The 18,432-nt window shown below is 34.1% G+C and overlaps 2 protein-coding genes across 7 annotated transcripts in view; both read right to left on the bottom strand.

Annotated features, from left to right (window-relative positions):
• Positions 1-6,162, bottom strand: part of LOC100882946 (uncharacterized) — a 44,397-nt gene extending 38,235 nt beyond the window's left edge. For 4 of the 6 annotated variants that reach the window (XM_076531231.1, XM_076531235.1, XM_012281496.2 and 1 more), the window contains exons 1-2: positions 5,202-5,730; positions 3,463-4,624 (exon numbers count right to left, since the gene is read on the bottom strand). In XM_076531231.1, coding sequence (XP_076387346.1) covers positions 3,463-4,424 — 962 coding nt within the window. In that variant the 5' untranslated portion in view covers positions 4,425-4,624; positions 5,202-5,730. Of the gene's footprint in view, positions 1-3,462; positions 4,625-5,201; positions 5,747-5,814 lie in introns of those variants that run through there. The other 2 variants (XM_076531232.1, XM_076531233.1) reach the window with 2 other exon arrangements.
• Positions 6,163-6,967: 805 nt separating this feature from the next.
• LOC105662026 (uncharacterized) overlaps positions 6,968-18,432 on the bottom strand; it is a 53,317-nt gene continuing 41,852 nt past the window's right edge. The window contains exon 3 of the mRNA XM_076531452.1: positions 6,968-16,869. Coding sequence (XP_076387567.1) covers positions 16,761-16,869 — 109 coding nt within the window. The 3' untranslated portion in view covers positions 6,968-16,760. The remainder of the gene's footprint in view (positions 16,870-18,432) is intronic.

Raw genomic sequence — 18,432 nt, 5'->3', positions numbered from 1 at the left:
GACTTTCTGTACAGTGACTCGATAATGTTACATAATTTAATAAATAAAATGAGCAGAGTTCATTGGCTGTAGTTTCAAATATTGAAAATGATCACCAACGATATCAATCAATCACTCAAATTTGCGTTAACATTTTCATATTTTCATATCGTCTTTTAATTTTTATATTTAATATTCAAAGTATGAATATATCATATTAAAATATTTTGTATTTTATCAGAATACAACTTGATACTTTTTCATGTCCAACTTGATACATAATGAACAACATAACATAATTATAAAAAATACAGAGATATTTATGTTAATATAGTAAATTACTTTGTCTTCAAGTAAAATTATGTCTCAACTAAATTTTACGAACTTTCTGAGGACAGGATGAAAAAGACCTCCCCATTTGTGAAGAAAGACCATTCTTACACCGTAAAATCCCTCGGCGGCCATCAGGCACCAACGCGAGGTTACAAAATCTTTTGTTCAAGCAAATTCGGTTCCTAGGTATTCGAAGAACTTGTAGAAAAGGTTTGATGACTCAAAATAAACTCTGCTCGATAATTATGGAAATTAACAATTTCACCCTCCTCTGTTAATTAACTGATTGACTGCGCCTTCATAGTGGAAATGAATTCGTAATAAACTGCGTAAAACAGTTTTTAATTATGCATAAAATTAATTAGAATTTTTTCAATGTTTTTAATTACCTTTTACGATTTAAAAAAACACACGTAAAATATTTGTAATTATTTTAGTTCTTGTTTATCTCATCCCCTAAAAAAGTTTTAACAAATGAGTTCATTTTATGTATAGTAGTTTCAGTCTTGTGTGTGCAGATATTTGTTACAACTCTTGTTTAATTTTGTTATTAAAAGTTTGCTAAGTTTCTTAACATGTCAGGATAAGTGAAATTTTCGTAAAATGAAATTTTAATTACTGAAAGTTAACGTAGAAAGTTTTCTACATCGTGTGTGGAAAATAAAAGGAGATTGCTTTTCTACCCTTACCAAAAGTATTATCATCGATAGCGCTAACGCAAGAGTAGTAAATAGAAGTAATAACACGAGATTGTCATAACTGGTGTTACGACCTTCGTATTAGTCTCGTTTAACCTTTATGTAACGTAGCTAACTCGAACATCCACAACGGATCTGATAATTTAATAAATTTCGTGTTTCCTGAAAATTTGATTACCTCGTAATCTCGCGATACCCGAAACAAGGTGAGCTAATATAATTGGTACAAGTTTTCGACGAACCTACTTCAGCTAACTCGATCGTTATTGTTAACAAAAAAAAGTACAGACTAAAAAAGATTGCTCGAAATATGTAACACATTTATCTTGCCATATATCAAATCTAATTGACCACTGAAGGCTCTCAAATAAGTAGTGGACTAATTTTAAAAAGAGAGCTGTAAAAAGGTTTCTGTTATATTTGACTACAAGATTATAATGAGTGAAAATTATATTATCAATTTTCAGTATATATTTCCATAGGTAATAAATTAAATTTAAACTGCAAAAAGTCACTTGTGTTCTCCATCTATGTTTATCATAACCTTTGCTTTCCTAACCTATATTCATGCCACCATTTTATAGAAAAATCCGCCATTTTGATTTACCACTTGAAGACGAACGATCAAATATTCTGAAGATCAATATACAGAAAATTTTCAATATTTCAAAAGAACTCGAAATAAATTAATTTGTAGATAAATGTACAATACAAATTTGTATGTTAATATACTCATAATTCTCCTAAGTGACGACATAAATCTCCTAAGTGACGTAGTAATCAAAATGTTTGACTAAACTTCATACAACCTTAACTACAACGCAGATAACAATCAGAAAGAAAGTTTTTCAACCGAGCATACCGGTATCGTATTACACTAATACACGTGTAGAATTCAACAAAGGTGTCCGCCACGATAAGCGAAACACGAAGAAGCAATTCACGCTTGAACGAAAGATTTCTGAGTAACCAATCGATTCGAAGAAATACAGTTCCAACGCGTCAGGGGTTAACGACCAAAAACTCGATCGTCGTTCTTCTTGCATTTCCTGCTGTAATAATACTAAACGCCTATGCACCATTATCTCGCTGATAAGACATTCGCGAAATCGTCAATGAAACAGAATTTAAAAAAGGGGAAGAAGGTAGATCTTCAGTGTTAAAGAATAGAGCCGTCGTTAGAGCTTATGAAACCCGAGACAAAACACAATACATTTTTGCTTAACGCTGTATTTAAATTTTTTAATTTGTAAACTCGTAAATTAGAAATTTCTAAATTTGAGAATTTTTAAAAATTTCAGTAAAAGTTTCTAAACTTGAAAGTTTTAAATAATCTTGTAAATTTGTGAGTTTTTAAATTTTGAAAATGGCGGATTTATTGAATTTGAAAATATGATCAAGTGCCCCGTTTAGCCGACGCTAACGGCGGTACTGGTAGCAGGTAAACGAAGTGGAAGGTGAAGATGGCAGAAATAGTCATCCTGTTATCGACACTACCGCGTTGCTTATCGTTCTACGGTCAATATTTCTCTCCCTGTTTCTTTTTTCCCGTTCTTTCCCACTTCCCCGGCTCGACATCGTTAGCGTGCGTTTGCGCTCTTGTCAATGTCCCTCTTATCCCGGACTTTATCGGTTGATAACGCTAATCTCGAACAGTATCGGCGATCACGGCGAAAAATAAAAATAAAAAGGAGGCAGAACGACGCCTGTGGAAGCGCTTTTCAGCGGATCGAATTTGTCGAAGCCGAGTGAATGGCCGTTCTCCGCGTGGAGAACGTGCTCGGGAACGAGCGCAACCTCGTTACAGAGAGACGATTCTACACGCGGTGTCTCAACTCGTTCCTATCTGTTCCTTGCGAAACTCACACGTACACGCACGTGCGTGTTTCAATGGGTCCCTAGCGAAATAACGCCGCCAATCGGACGATTCTGTAATTGGAATGTCAATCGATCTGGACATCGAGCGGCCACGTTCCACGGAATTTGATAACGCGCTCACACGATACTAGAATAACAAGAATGGTTCCTTCTTTGACACTGAAATGTCGCTTTTCAATTGTCTAAAAAATGTATCAAACTTTTCATCTGTAATTTAGTTCAAATCAAATAGCAAAGATACAAATTATGAACTAATTTAATATGGAATAATATTAAATTTATGTTGAAGAATGAACATATGTTAATTATATGTTACCAACCATAGTAAATACCTTGAATAACATTCACCTGGTTTCACATAATCAGACAGGAAAAGCAACATTCCTATGTCTTTATATTGTTAAACTGTATAGAACTCTACTATACAATATTATCAACAGTTAAAGATACCATCAATCATGTATCATTTCAGAATAAAATATTTTGTGCCTCACCTTCAATATCTATCTACCATGATTAAAATAAGAAAAATTATTGTTAAACACAACTATATAAATGATAAAATATTACTCACCATTTAATACTCTTTTTGATGATGTTGCTAATGATTCTTTGAGATTTCCTGGTAGGTAAAGCAATGACATCATTACTTTTCTTCTTCCTGGTCCTCTTCTCCCTAACATTCTTTTTCTCCTGCTGAACATCCGAAATAGAAGTTTCCTCCTCTACCTCGACTAATTCTTCAGCTTTAGCCGAATTCTGAACCCACTCAGCAACATGGTCCTGAAGTTTCTGCTCAGTCGATAATGCAGATTCTTCCCTTAATTCTTCTTCACTAATCAATTCGCTAACAGTCGTGGGAGGTCCCACAATTCCAACTTCCATGTGTTCTACTATCTCTACAGACTCTTTTGTCTCAGAATCTCTCCTTGATGTTGCACTTTCAATTTGTGCAATAACACTTGCATCGTCACTAGTAATTTCGTCAACAACATTTTCCTTGCTTGATTCTGCTTCTACTTTTTCTTTAAATACCTCTGCATTGCTATTAGTTTCTTGTTTTAAATCCTTAGAATCTACTGTAGTTTGCTTAACATTGTTAGAACTCAAGTTTTCATGTACCACCTTTAATATATCATTCAATGTCTCTTCCTCTTCTGAAGCGGCAGTTTTAACATCTTTGTCTTTCACGGATGAATTATCCATTTCGTTAGGTTTTTCTGTTACATTATCTATTTCCATAAGCTCTTCATCTAATATTATCTCCTCTGTTCGATGTTTTTCTTTCTCAACTGTTGGATCTTCAGTTTTACATGAATCATCACTATTTACGTTTGCATTTTGCTCTTTTAATTCAATTACTTTAAAGTTTTTTTTACAAGAATCATTTATTTCTAGTTTATTTTTATTACAAGCGTCTTGTATCTGTGTTTCCATGTTTTCCAATTTTTTCACAGATGTAGATGGATCACTTAATACTTCCCTCTTATCCACAGTTCTTTTTAACTCTGTGCTTTCTGCTTTACTTTCTGCCATCGTTGCGTTGTTTCTCTTAGAGATTCATTTATAACATTTAAACATATACAAACATCATCAATAACGAAGCGCTTCTGAGGTATGCCAAATTTACAGCTACCATGTTACCATCTGAGCATGTATCGACATGTTTTATAATTTAAATTAAATTTTTTCTATTCAAGACGATATATTATCCATTTGAATGCTTCATTTCTTTCCTGCAAAAAGACAATGATTTCATGTAAATAACATTAAAAATTTCATGTATCAATAATTGATTCGGAAGATTCTTTACCGATACATGGTCGGTAAAGACGATCATACGAATTCAAATTTAACCTCTACTTTGAGGTTAGAATCATGATATATCACAAAAAATCTTTAGTATAGTTATGTTAAAGTAATAAATAATATCTCTATACTTAAAATATTATGGTTGTTCATATGTTTTTACACCAAACGATATAACTTATTATTTTATATAATGTAAAATTTGTTTCTATTAGCACTGAAATTTTATTCATAACATGCTATATAATCATATAATCAATAAAAGATATATAACAACTAACAAATAGCCTCAAATGAAATTATTTTTTGCGTAAATGATGCCCAAATATCTGTGTCACCATTTCTTTATGTAGCAATAAAACTCAATAATTATGTGCGCAATAAATGCATTAAAATGTTACAATTAATAGAACGAAAATTGTAGTTTATTGATATATAATTCTTACTGTGACTTGCCAATGAATGAAAGGTTATAATAATTATGTCTGAAGCATTCTGAATTACCTTCTATTACATGCTTTCACATAACAACAATGAATGCACTTTAGTGTTCACAACATAAAATGCACTTCAGAGTAAATCGCGGCATTTATTCGACTCGAAAGTTACTTAATAGCACCGTCAAAGGGTAGCATTATTGCCAGACACGTTCATAACCTCACTTATTTTCTTTCTGACAATCTGATTGCAACCGCGGATCGAATGAATGGCGCAAATTGAAAAATACGGTCGAGGTACAATCTCGAATCGAGATAACGAGTGTCGAAATCGAAAAAAACAAATAGAAGGCACAAAATACTGCGCACTGGAAGAGTTTATAAAATCACAAGAGACGTGTCAATCAACCCTGCTGTACTCTCTCGCTTTTTTTATGCCTTTCTATCTCTTTCAAAAAATGTTCTTATTCTTACATCGTGGTTGACAATCACGGAAACAATTTACTCGAGACAATATGCGATATTACTTGTAATACAGTTTTCACGGTACCGACGTAAAACGAGAACACGATCCCGTGGTACGTAAGGCTAGTGACCTCTACCTTTTTGAAGTGTGCGTTCATGTGTGCATTCATATATTCTTGTGCGTCATACGTTGTATAGTATATCCATGGACTTACTGTAATTTACACATCGTCCAAGTCCATAATTCAACTATCCGTGGAATGTTTTTTTACCAGAATCGATGTCAAACCGATCGTTGCACATACTGTTGTATTTGCGTCGCATTATATAGCATTTCATGCAGACTGCATCTTCGCGGATTTTTTTGCTCTGACCAATCAAACGCGTTTACACGTTTCTTTGACAGCGACGCCGTTTGTACACAACGTACGCGATATTAACTGTAATATAATTTGATTTAACGTCGAAACGCAATTTTTACACGGAAAAAACAACACAAAACACTCCTGTGATAGAAAAATCCTATGTACTCGCGACACACTACTCACAGACTATTTTTCGTTTGTGGCTAAGACGCGCGCGCGTGTCTTAACAAGATGGCGACTGTACGATATACTGCTGAGTCTTGTCATTTGTACTTTTTATTTTACATTTTTTTATTTAGTATATATAAATGATTTCATTGACCGCGTATAATGACTTCTATTGTATTTTTTGAAGTTAAGGAGTTTGTATAAGTATTGAGAAAAAATTTATTTCAATCAATAATCATGGTGTGTTAGTATATTTATAATGGCGCCAATTTTAAATGTGATAGAAGAAATTTCGAGAAATATTTAAGACTAGTTTATAAATATTTAAGACTATTATTGTGAAATGATATCTAATGTATGAGAGATTGAATTTATCAATTTTTTTTAATTAAGTATGATATAAAAAATAATGGATTAACAAAAGTATATTTGTAATAAAAAAAAATTTTAATTAGTAGTTAATTATTAATGTTACTGTCAAACTTAACTTACCTTAGCATGCTTTTAGAGAGTACAGTAAAAAGTAATAAACAAGTTTTTTCTAAAGTACGAGATATCGTTTAATATTAATAACTTGTTGCTATATATAAAAAGGATCTTTATAAATAAATTTATAAAGTACACGGTATCGAAGAATTAGAAAAAATAAAATTGTTAATAAAATTTCTCTCCTAATAACATTATCAACAATGAATAAGCTACAATTCCATGAAAACTTATTATAGTTCCTCGGTAAAATAAATTACAGTTCTTAATAACAAATTACACATCATTAGCGTTGAAATGTGACGTTACAAGGACAGTGCGAATGATTTTTGAAAATAAGAGTACGATGTTGCGTTGGTCTCATATATTTACAGATTATTTATGATTTATAATCAATAATGTCATACAATATATTTATATATTTATATATATATCAACAAAATAATGTTTTAGTCATTCTTATAGAGCTAATAAAATCTAAAGGCTAAACAGTCAAGGTTGATCTAAAAATTGGCTCTTCTCTGCACCGAGAACCTTCATTCGTGGTTTCTTTTTTTATGTTTGCTACCTAACAATAAATAAACAAACAAATATAAATCTATACATTCCACGTGGTAGTGAAGGATAGTAATGATAATTAATTAATTGTGAACCACGATCGCAGTAAACACGGTGTCGAGCAGTCTCTCTTCAGTCTCTATCTAAATGCTTCTAAATTGTCGCAATAAAAATATCCGAGTTATTTTTCCATGATATAGAACAAGGACATCCCTTCAGTCGCACACTTCTTTCCATAAATATGGAAAAGAGTTATAGTAACAATAAGTGGTTCTTCTGTATCACGGAATAAGACTTATCTTCTTACTAATCGATAATTTCAAGGAGCAGTATTCTCTATTTATTTAACAATTTCGATATTCTTGCTCTTTTTTCTATTGTCAAAATTAAAAATTGTATAAAACATTCTTCAGGAATATTCTTGAGAATTGAACGAACGATGACAAAGAATGTTTGAAGTTTTCAGAAGAACGTTTAACACGTGTCGTCGATTCTTCAACAACGAAAGTTAATATTTTCGAGCTCGAAGTAACGTGAATCGTGTCGATACTTCGCATTTATCGTGTATTTCATCGAGTACATTCTTCATAAACTCGTCAAGAACATACACACGTACACATATGTAGCTCATTGAATTTTTTAACACGTCTCTGTATGACTTTGCGCGATGTAGGACATTTTCCTCATCCATAAATCATGGAAAGTATGAAATCGTTATCGAAACAGAATGATACACGGCAACCTGTTAACTGCAAACCGGGAACGTGTATAATCGGACATCGAATGCATCATCTATTTTGGATACGCGCATTAATAGTATACAATTCCGTTATGAAACCTCATCCCATACAAATGTCGGAGTTCTTTTGTTATTCTAGTCGTAGTCGAGTAATTCGAGTTCTCTTTGACAACGATCGACTTTCCCGGTGTTTGCCAGCATGACATTTATCAACTTGCCCTCTACGAAATAAAATATTTCGTTCGAGTCAAGCTTTGAAGATCACAAAATTCATTTCCATCTTTTACAGAATCCGTCAAGTCGATTTAAACGATATAACACTGCTAATTAATTTGAATAATTCAATTACGCGTTTTATATAGTGCAAGGAAAGTGAAAGCGATTGCCAGCCGATATTCCAAGTACACCAAGTTTAATAAATTACAATTTTTTTAATGAATTTTAAAATTATACGATTTCTTAGAATTCTTTAGAATTTTTATTCTACGGAAATTCGGTAATTTGGTCACTTGGAAATTTTTTATAGATATAGTGATTATAAAGTTTGCAGATTTGCATATTTAGAAATTTGGTCGTTTGAAAATTTGGGGAGAGTTCTACTGTTTGGGGATTTGGAATTTGGGGGATTTGGTATTTGGGGGATTTGGAATTTGGGGGATTTGGAATTTGGGGAATTTGGAATTTTGGAGATATGGAATTTGGGGGATTTGGAATTTGGGGGATTTGGTATTTGGGAAATTTGGAATTTGGGAGATTTGGAATTTGGGAAATTTGGAATTTGAGAAATTTGGAATTTGGGGATTTTGGAATTTGGGTGATTTGGAACTTGAGAAATTTGGAATTTGAGAGATTTGGAACTTGTGTGATTTAAAATTTGGAGAATTTGGAATTTGGGGTGATTGAAATTTGGAGGATTGGGAATTTGGGGAATTTGGAATTTGAGGAATTTGGAATTTGGGGAATTTGGAATTTGGGTGATTTGGAACTTGAGGAATTTGGAATTTCGGAGATTTGGAACTTGTGAGATTTGAAATTTGGGGAATTTGGAATTTGAGGTGATTGGAATTTGGGGAATTTGGAATTTGAGGAATTTGGAATTTGGCGAATTTGGAATTTGGCAAATTTGAAATATGGGGAATTTGGAAATCTAATAACCCGTTAATGTAGAAATATAAAAAGTTGATTCGCAACTCCAGAAATATTAATCAGGAAATTTGAAAATTTGCAAATTGGAAAATGTAGAAATATAGAAATGTAGTAGTTTAGAAATTTGGAGATATAAAAGTTTCAAGTTCCATTTCCCAAATTCGCAAATGTTCAAATTTCCAAATTAAGCCACCAAATTTTCAAATTGAGAAATTGACTAGCAGTGGCTGTGCGCCATCGTGTTATTGTCATAGTATTTCACCTTATCATCATTTTCTATCTAATTACAGCTGGAAATCATATAATATAATCACTGACAAACACCAAGAAATGTTTAAATAGTCGTTTTTCATGTATGCATAGGTACACTCACAATCAGTCGTGGATACTTTAATACACGGTACATTTGCATGTCCTATGTGTACATTATGTAAAATATTTACTCTACCTAATAAGATCTACCTATATACGATTTTCTGTGCCTTTCATTCACCGAAATAACCTTTTCGTTTCTTTTTCTTCTTTTTTAAACTATCGAATAGCACCTGTTTCTCGTCATTTCAGACGCGCGTAGTCACAGTTTCTTTTCTTTTTCGATACATGATCTTGCTATAAATAATATCTTGGTTTTGTTTCGTCAGAGTCGAGTTTACAGGAGTTACAGAAAGCAAATAAAAAATTCTCGTTTAACTCTTTGGTACACATTCCTTGAGTAAAAGCCTTTTTTTATTACTAATAAAAATAAAAATTCGTGCAACTTCATTTTTAAAAAATATGGAAACATAACTTAAACCTTGATACTTCATATGACTCCATATTTTTAAAGATTCAAATATTATAATATACCACGGTTATTAAAAAATTGGGTCATTTTGAATCACGTTCCAAAGAGTTAAAACAATACAAAATTTCCAAAAACGAAACTGCGTTGAAATAAAATTACAAAGTACATATTTACAAAGTAAAAACCATGATATGTCTTCCTTCGTCAAACCTGTGTTTCTGATCGATGAAGTACAATAAATTATTAAAGCTTAAAACGAGGGTACATATTTAATCCTTGTTAGATTCATATTTAACTCATTTCAGTTATCGACTTAATTTCATTACTGTACAATCGTTTTGATATATTTGATAGTTTGATTACGAATAACATTACAGTTAATATCCGACGCGTCTCAGTTTTCATTTCATCCTCAGTTTCCTTCATCGACGGTCACGGTTTTATCCGTTCATTTTTACAACAAACATTCTTTTCGTTGATGTCTCACAGCTAACAAATATTTATCCTACCGAACTTTCTCCTTTCAGCATCCGTTTCACCGCTTATAATGTTCAAATAATAACCAAGAATATTTCTAACAAAGTAGTTCATGGGACAATTTAAACCTTAACGGATGGAGGCTATAAAAAATTGATTTGACCTAATTAGTCGGAGCTATATTAAGTCCTCCGTGACCAGCGGATACGCAAGTTCTGTCCATATTGATTTCGAAGCGTGACACTTTCAAAAATGAATCACCTTTCGAGATTTATCTCGCTGAATTTACAAATAAACCGATTCGGTTGTTCATCGAGTAGCGACCATTTAAATGGTTGAAATTCTACGTGCGAAGAATTAACTTCCTCGTTAATTTGCATAAACGTTAGCGCGATCTGCATACTTCACTTGTTGCATGTAAACTCGACTTAGACATTGGATGCAAATATCTGATTGCATCGCGCTAATTTGCAGGGTCGGGATATATGGTGGGTGGAAACCATTTTGTTGGCGTCATTTTTCAAATCTTTGTGTGATCTTTACAAAATTATATTTTAGGGAGATAGAAATGTAGCGATCTGGGGATCTAGGGATTTCAAATTTTTAAGTACCAAAGTTTACCAAATTACCAAATTCTCCAAATTTTAATTTCCCCAAATTCCAAATTCCCCAAATTTCAATTTCCCCAAATACCAACTTCCTCTAATTCCAATTTCCCCGAATTCTAAATCACCTTAATTCCAATTTCCCCAAATTCCAAATTCCCCAAATTTCAATTTCCCCAAATACCAACTTCCTCTAATTCCAATTTCCCCGAATTCTAAATCACCTTAATTCCAATTTCCCCAAATTCCAAATCCCCCAAATTCCAAATTCCCCAAATACCAAATCCCCCAAATTCCAAATCCCCCTAATTCCAATTTCCCCAAATTCCAAATCCCCCTAACTTCAATTTCCCAAAATTCCAAATCCCTCTAATTCCAATTTCCCCAAACTCCAAATCCCCCAAATACCAAATTCCCCAAATTCCAAATCCCCCTAATTCCCATTTCCCCAAATTCCAAATCCCCCTAATTCCAATTTCCCCAAATTCTAAATCCCCCAAATTCCAAATCCCCCAAATTCCAAATCCCCCCAATTCCAAATTCCCCAAATACCAAATCTCCCAAATTCCAAATCCCCCAAATTCCAAATTCCCCAAATTACTACACTCTCAAATTTCTAAATTTTCCCTAAATCCCCAAACCCCCAAATTTCCCCTAAAACCCCAAATCCCCAAAACCTTGAATTTCCCCTAAATCCCTAAATCCCTAAATTTCCACCCACAATAAATACAATGCCTCACTTCCATCGCAGTAAAAAGTTCACACGCAATCTATTGGAAAATAATTGAAAAGTCAGTCGCGCCACCTGTCTTGTATATCGCCGATACTATTATTAGAATTGTATGTTTTGATGGACAGAATCGTGTGAAAAATTCACGATCGCCGTGACGATTCCGCTAACACTAAAAAATTAAAAGTTATTGCACGTTCTACCACTTTTACACGTGTACATATTTCATGCTCCTCGTTTATCATTCACCCTTCTGCTCGACGAAATAATGATAGTACAGTCATAACAATGGACGAATAACAATAGCAACTAATTCGACAGTCCAAGTAAAATTCGGAGAAACATTAAAAACAGAGAAATTAATTCGCAATTAACGAGAATCATTCAGTTGATTAAAATAAACATTTTGTTAAATCTTGTAAATGATTCTGGTTATAACAATATTTGACGTTTGTACAAAAATCAGATTCAATCAGAAATTGCACGTAGTTGAAATAACAATTAAATAGTGCTATAATATGCACAAGTTTAATGTGGCGTTGGTAAATAATCACAGGGTTGTTGATTAAACGATTGATAAGAAAAATGTGGAATTGAAATAATTTTCTGCTTCGTTCGCAATGTGTGCCGAGTATGCAAAATACCACGAGTACATTAGCACGCGATGTGTACATCGAAGATCATTATTATTAGTTTCCTGTTATTTGTGAAAATGTTGCGTTTGTTGCTAGGATTATGCTATTAGCAGGGGAGTCGTTGCTGGAGTGACTGATTTGCGATAAAAGGAGAGAAAGTGACTGACATCGGCGTAAATAGGGTTTTCATTTGAAGGGAGACTTGTGTTAGGTCGCTGCGAGTTGAATTACCATGTGTTAAACCGGTAGGAGTTGACATACTATGTGTTAAATCATCACGAGCTGATTTATCAAGGGTTAGGTTGATACGTGTTGAATTACCGTGCGTTGAATTATCATGTGTCGAATTTACCACGCGTTGAATTTATCAAGCATCGAATTTACCACGTCTCGAATTTACCACGCGTCGAATTTATCAAGCATCGAATTTACCACGTCTCGAATTTACCACGCGTCGAATTTTCGAAGCGTCGAGTTTGCCACGCGTCGAATTTTCCAAGCGTTGAGTTTGCCACGCGTCGAATTTACCACGCGTCGAATTACCACGCGTCGAATTTACCATGCGTCGAATTTACCATGCGTCGAATTTACCACGCGTCGAAATTACCACGCGTCGAATTTACCATGCGTCGAATTTACCACGCGTCGAATTACCACGCGTCGAATTTACTACGCATCGAATTATCACGCATTGAATTTATCACGCGTCGAATTACCACGCATTGAATTTACCACGCGTGGAATTACCACGCATTGAATTTATCAAGCATCGAATTTACCACGCATCGAATTTACTACGCGTCGAATTTTTCAAGCGTCGAATTTGCCACGCGTCGAATTTACCAGGCGCCGAATTTGCCACGCGTCGAAATTACCATGCGTCGAATTTACCACGCGTCGAATTTACTACGCGTCGAATTTACCACGCGTTGAATTTACCACGCGTCGAATTTACCACGCGCCGAATTTTCCACGCGTCGAATTACCACGCGTCGAATTACCACGCGTCGAATTCACCACGTATCGAATTATCACGCATTGAATTTATCACGCCTCGATTTACCACGCATTGAATTTACCACGCGTCGAATTACCACGCATTGAATTTACCACGTGTCCAATTACGTTGCATCGAATTTACCACGCGTCGAATTACTGCGCATCAAGTTATCACGCGTTGAATTACTGCGCATCAAGCTATCTCGCACCGAATTACCACGCATTAGACCGCCACGAATCAAATTACTGCGCCTCTACTAGCCACGTGCTAAATCACCACGCGTTAATTCGCCACCAGTAGAATTAGTACGCGTTTTAGTACTGAATCATCCTACCTACAACCACGTTATAAATCACCGCACGTTACAAGCTTGTATCTCCAAAGTGAAAATGTATTAGGTCCTAAACCTCCCTAATTACGCCAACGGCAGTCGATGACCATTTATCACTAACAATCGAAGTCGTTTCGAATAAGAAGCAATGACATCCGTCATCGCCAACGTCAATGCGAACGTAATTAGCATCAGCTAGAATTAATTTACCGCACGGAATTCGCCGAGGTGATTACTCTCCGGCAAAAGTATAAAGCAATCAGTTATAATTTATCGTTTACGTTGGTGAAACGGCTTTCTGTAAACGCGTTTGTTATAAATAAGTATTTTTGTCTTGGTTGATCGCTTGCCAATGCACCGGTGGTCTAATGCGAACGTATGGCGATCATTCGGAACACAACGATCCCACTGTGCTCTAAAGACAACGCATATCTTTATGCAGTTCACCTACGGATACACGTATCGCAGTCGCATTGGAATTCTATGAAATTACATCCATTTATGATACATTGCACTTCGCACAGCACGATAAACACGCGAGTTTTTATTTACATCCTGCTCCCGATTCGCAGTCTATCTCTATCTGAATCTTAACATTCTATCTCTTTGCGGTTAAATACCTTTTGCTACTCTCTACAACGGATCGATCTACTTCTTCTAAAGGAACGAATGAGTCAGACACCATTTTGCCACGTTACGACGAGTACAAAGATCGAGCCACGGAATCCAATTTGGTGCCGATTGCGAGACATTTGTTAGCATTATTCCAGAAAACGTTTCATAACGTACACCTACAGTGGGTTTGAAGAGAATAGGAGTTGTAGGTTATGTAGATAGTACTCGACAGTGGGTTTATTGTTAATAACGTCGGGATTAGAAAATTGAATGTTAGGGTAAATCGCTTGTGAATACTTTGAATTGTTCTCGAGTGCATATGAGTTTTATGGTACATTGGTACCAAGGTAATTTGAAATTAATTTAGGTGGTTGCAACAGTCAAGTTTAATAGTTAGGTCATAACTATGTTTGAAGTAATTTTGAAGAAGGAATTTTTATTAGAATGAAATTAATATTGTTAGTAAATTTTAATGTAACCGTAATAACTTTACTAAGCATAATTATCATGTATGATTAACTGTTTGTAATTGGAGATAATTTTGAACCTTTTTGGAAAAGTATATTGTCATTAAAAATTTACTTGCTTTTTTAAATTTTATACACGAGAATTAGCGTGTAGATATTTATTTACGAAAACTATTCCCATGGTAACACTTCATGGGTCCGCCATATTGTGACAGCAACGAAACTCATTCTCGTTTGCTTTATCGAATTGTAGTCTTTTTATAGCATTAAAGATATTGAAGTATTCTTATGAATAAATACAGTGTCTGTGATACAACCACTTTAAAAGATTCTAATAAAGTTAGAAACTCTTTCAATTTCGTATTATCGAGATAAAAAGTTTATGTGGAAGTAGGAGGAAGACAAGAACTTTCCGTAGTTTCGTGGAAAGCATGTGGTACAATAATCTTCTGTTCTCGTATCAAGCAATTTACTCGGATAACTGAAAGATTTTGATTTAATGTACAGGATGAATTTTGATTATAAATAATTTATAAACCAATGTATGTATAGAATTTTATCGTATTTATACAGATAGTGGTAGTTTCATAATTTAGCTTTGAATCACCCTGTATATTAACAATAAGTGTTTAATGAGTACTATCTACCAACTCCTGAATCCTTTTCTAAATCCGCTGTACAGAAAACAAAATATGAATATTTATTTCATGATAAACAATTTTTTGAAGAAGAAAATTTTGTCAACAAAATTTAGAGATATCTACAGAAGAGATATCTGTGATATGGGAATTCTAGTTTCGTCACGGCGTTCGCATATTGCACTGTTGCCCTGCATACCACTCACCCCCATAACGTATCAACAACCACGGGAAGAATGATCAACGTAAAAAGTGCCTAACACGTTCCATGCTGCGAATATTATTACATCTAGACAGCTTTAAAGAGCAAAATTATAACATTGTATAATTTTGTAATGAACCTTAAACTTCACGCGGCACGGAAAGTGTTAATCCCTCATTTTCTTTGACATTTGTAAAAGATACTAGCATACTGGAGAATTGTAATTATAGATTAATAGAAATCGCGCAGATTCTGTACAAATATTTTTGCTATCGTCTACGGAGAAAAAATCGTTAACGTAACAAATGTGAACATCTTGCAACTTAAACGAGCCTCGATGCTTTAGAACAGTGATGGACTACGGGCGCAGGGCGTTCAGGTGCCCCGAGGGTACTGAGGTTGTTAATTTTTAAATTTTTAAATTTAATAGTTTGACGGTTTTCAATTTTAGTTTTTCAACTGTAGAAATTTGCAAGTCTTCAAATTTTAGAATTTTGAGGTCTTCAAACTTTTTTCTTAAGGTTTTAAATTTTTTGTTCTCAAGTTTTAAAGTTTCCAAGTTCTCAAGCTTTCAGATTTTCAAGTTCAAAAATTCTCAAGTTAATATTTATAATTTCTAATTTAAAAATTTTTCAAATATAAATTATCAACCTTGAAAATTTCTAAATTTGGAAATTGCAAAATTAGAAGTTTGCAAATTTGAAAATTGCAAAATTTTATATATTTAAATACGAAAATTCTGTCGCAATATTTCTAAACCTCCCTGCACCGATGCCATCACCGTGTCACGTCATAAATCTAAAATAGATCACGAAAATTAGAAACAGTCTCAGTAAAACTCAACGAAAACTATCACACAGGCAAAAAATATGTCCACAAACAGACTCACGACAGAGCCTCTACAGAGCAGCAGCAGCTCTCTACGAAGGTAACCACGACGGACATGGGAGACCCTATGTGCAACAAAGATCATCAAAAGATAGTACTCTGACCGAGAGAAACACGACGAACACGTCGGAGTGTATGTTCAAAGTGTGTTGAAACAGCAACGTTGAAGATTCCTCCCCTCGTGTTTTCATCTTCTCGATGGCTCTTCCAGGTTTCTTCTCGAGGATCGCGAATGAAATCGCGTTGATACGTTTCCTCGCTGATGAGAATCCTTTCTCCTTTGTATCAGGATTACTTGGCTTGTGGTCAGGGTCAAGGTCACGATGGTCAAGATGCTAATGTGGTTCTGTGCCATGAAGGGTGCTGGTGCTGATGTTGATGCTGATGCTGTTGCTGGTGATGGTGCTGTTGTTGTTGCTGTAGCTGCCTCTTTTGACTGGAAAATAAGAATAGGATTGCATGATTATTTTCACAATGCTGATTGTTTATCGATTTTATTGATTTATTGATGTTTATTCATTTGGGAGTTTTGATGAAATGTTTGCAAAGGTGGGATTGAATTTGGATAGTAAATTTGTTGTTAAGTTTTAGGTTTTACTATTTAGGGATTTGTTTGGGAAAATAAGAATTTGTGGATTTGAAAATTACTATGAAGTCGGAAAACTATTTTCCGATCGTCAATGCAAGTGAAGTAAATCTTAAGAAAGAACCAATAAATTGTGCAGTTTTTGTGTTACACGAGTGTAAACTTGTCGCTGTCAGACACTTGGCTCGAAGACGTGAAGTGAAAGGAGCATTAAATACCATAAAAATGCAAGCTTGAGTTATTGATCATTAACAACATAGTGTTGCGTGTCAGAAAAATTCAGTCATCACAACATCTTATGTTACTTGTACTTTTAGATCAAATACTTCATTCCATTGTTGCAATCAGACTATAAAAATACAAATATTAATATTTTTTGTCATATGCTATATTCAACTGATCTATTAAGGTAATATTCTTCTTAAACCATATTATAGTTGATGAAAGATCAAATTTAGCTTGCAGTGAGTTAAATTGACCTTGATATTATCTCAGAGAAAATAAGATGTGTAAAAGTCAAATTGGCTCATGACGATCCGCCATTTTGTTGACGAATAGCGTCGCGATAGGAACATGGCGGTTTTGAATCAATAAATTCGTCGAGACATTCGGACATCGTCAGTTGATTTAAACTGTGCTCTGTCAGATGTTATAGTGATTCAAATAAATGATCGCAAGTAAACTTGTATATCAGTGACGTAGGCAAGTTACACAATATGCAATCTTACATATTAAAATTGCAAAAAGGAGATATTACAAAACTTCGTACTGTATAAAATCAGTTGCTAAAAATTTACTTCTGTACATATTAAATTTGTTAAGTATTTCTGTACATATCATTAAATTTATTAAGTATAGTATATTAAATATTATAGTAATTATTAAATTGCATATAACAACATTGTAAATAAATTTTTATCTTAAATACAAATTAATATTGTATGTGTACATATAGTTTTGATAACAGAAATAATTATCTAGAAAATAATAAATTTTTATTCAGACCGAATTAAGAAGTTAACTAAATCGAAGTACAGGTTTTAAAATAAAGTCTGAATGTAGTTCGTGATAACACGTCGATTTGCTCTCTTCACGAGGGAATAAAGTGGCTTTTTTCCGAGCAGTATTAACGACTGACGAAATCTGTTATCGTATTCATGTCGGCCGTTTCGTCCCTCTTAACCGAATTATTTTCATACCATGGCCACGACACGAAAGCTGGAACAGCGTGAAAAATAACATAACAAGGCTTTGAGATCGTGTAATTGTGCCATTATAATTGAAACAAGGACAAGGTTTCGTTATATCCGCTGCATCACGTTTCTCCGTCAATTGTGAATATAATTCACCGAGATTCATCGGGTAAGAGCTAATTAAAAATTAATTGCCCGCGTAGTTCCTCGGTCTATATCG

This window comes from Megachile rotundata, chromosome 4 (genome assembly GCF_050947335.1).
Source record: "Megachile rotundata isolate GNS110a chromosome 4, iyMegRotu1, whole genome shotgun sequence".
NCBI classification, from domain to species: Eukaryota; Metazoa; Arthropoda; class Insecta; order Hymenoptera; family Megachilidae; genus Megachile; species Megachile rotundata.
Note: the sequence above shows the minus strand (reverse complement) of the source record. Positions and strands in the feature narration are given on the sequence as shown.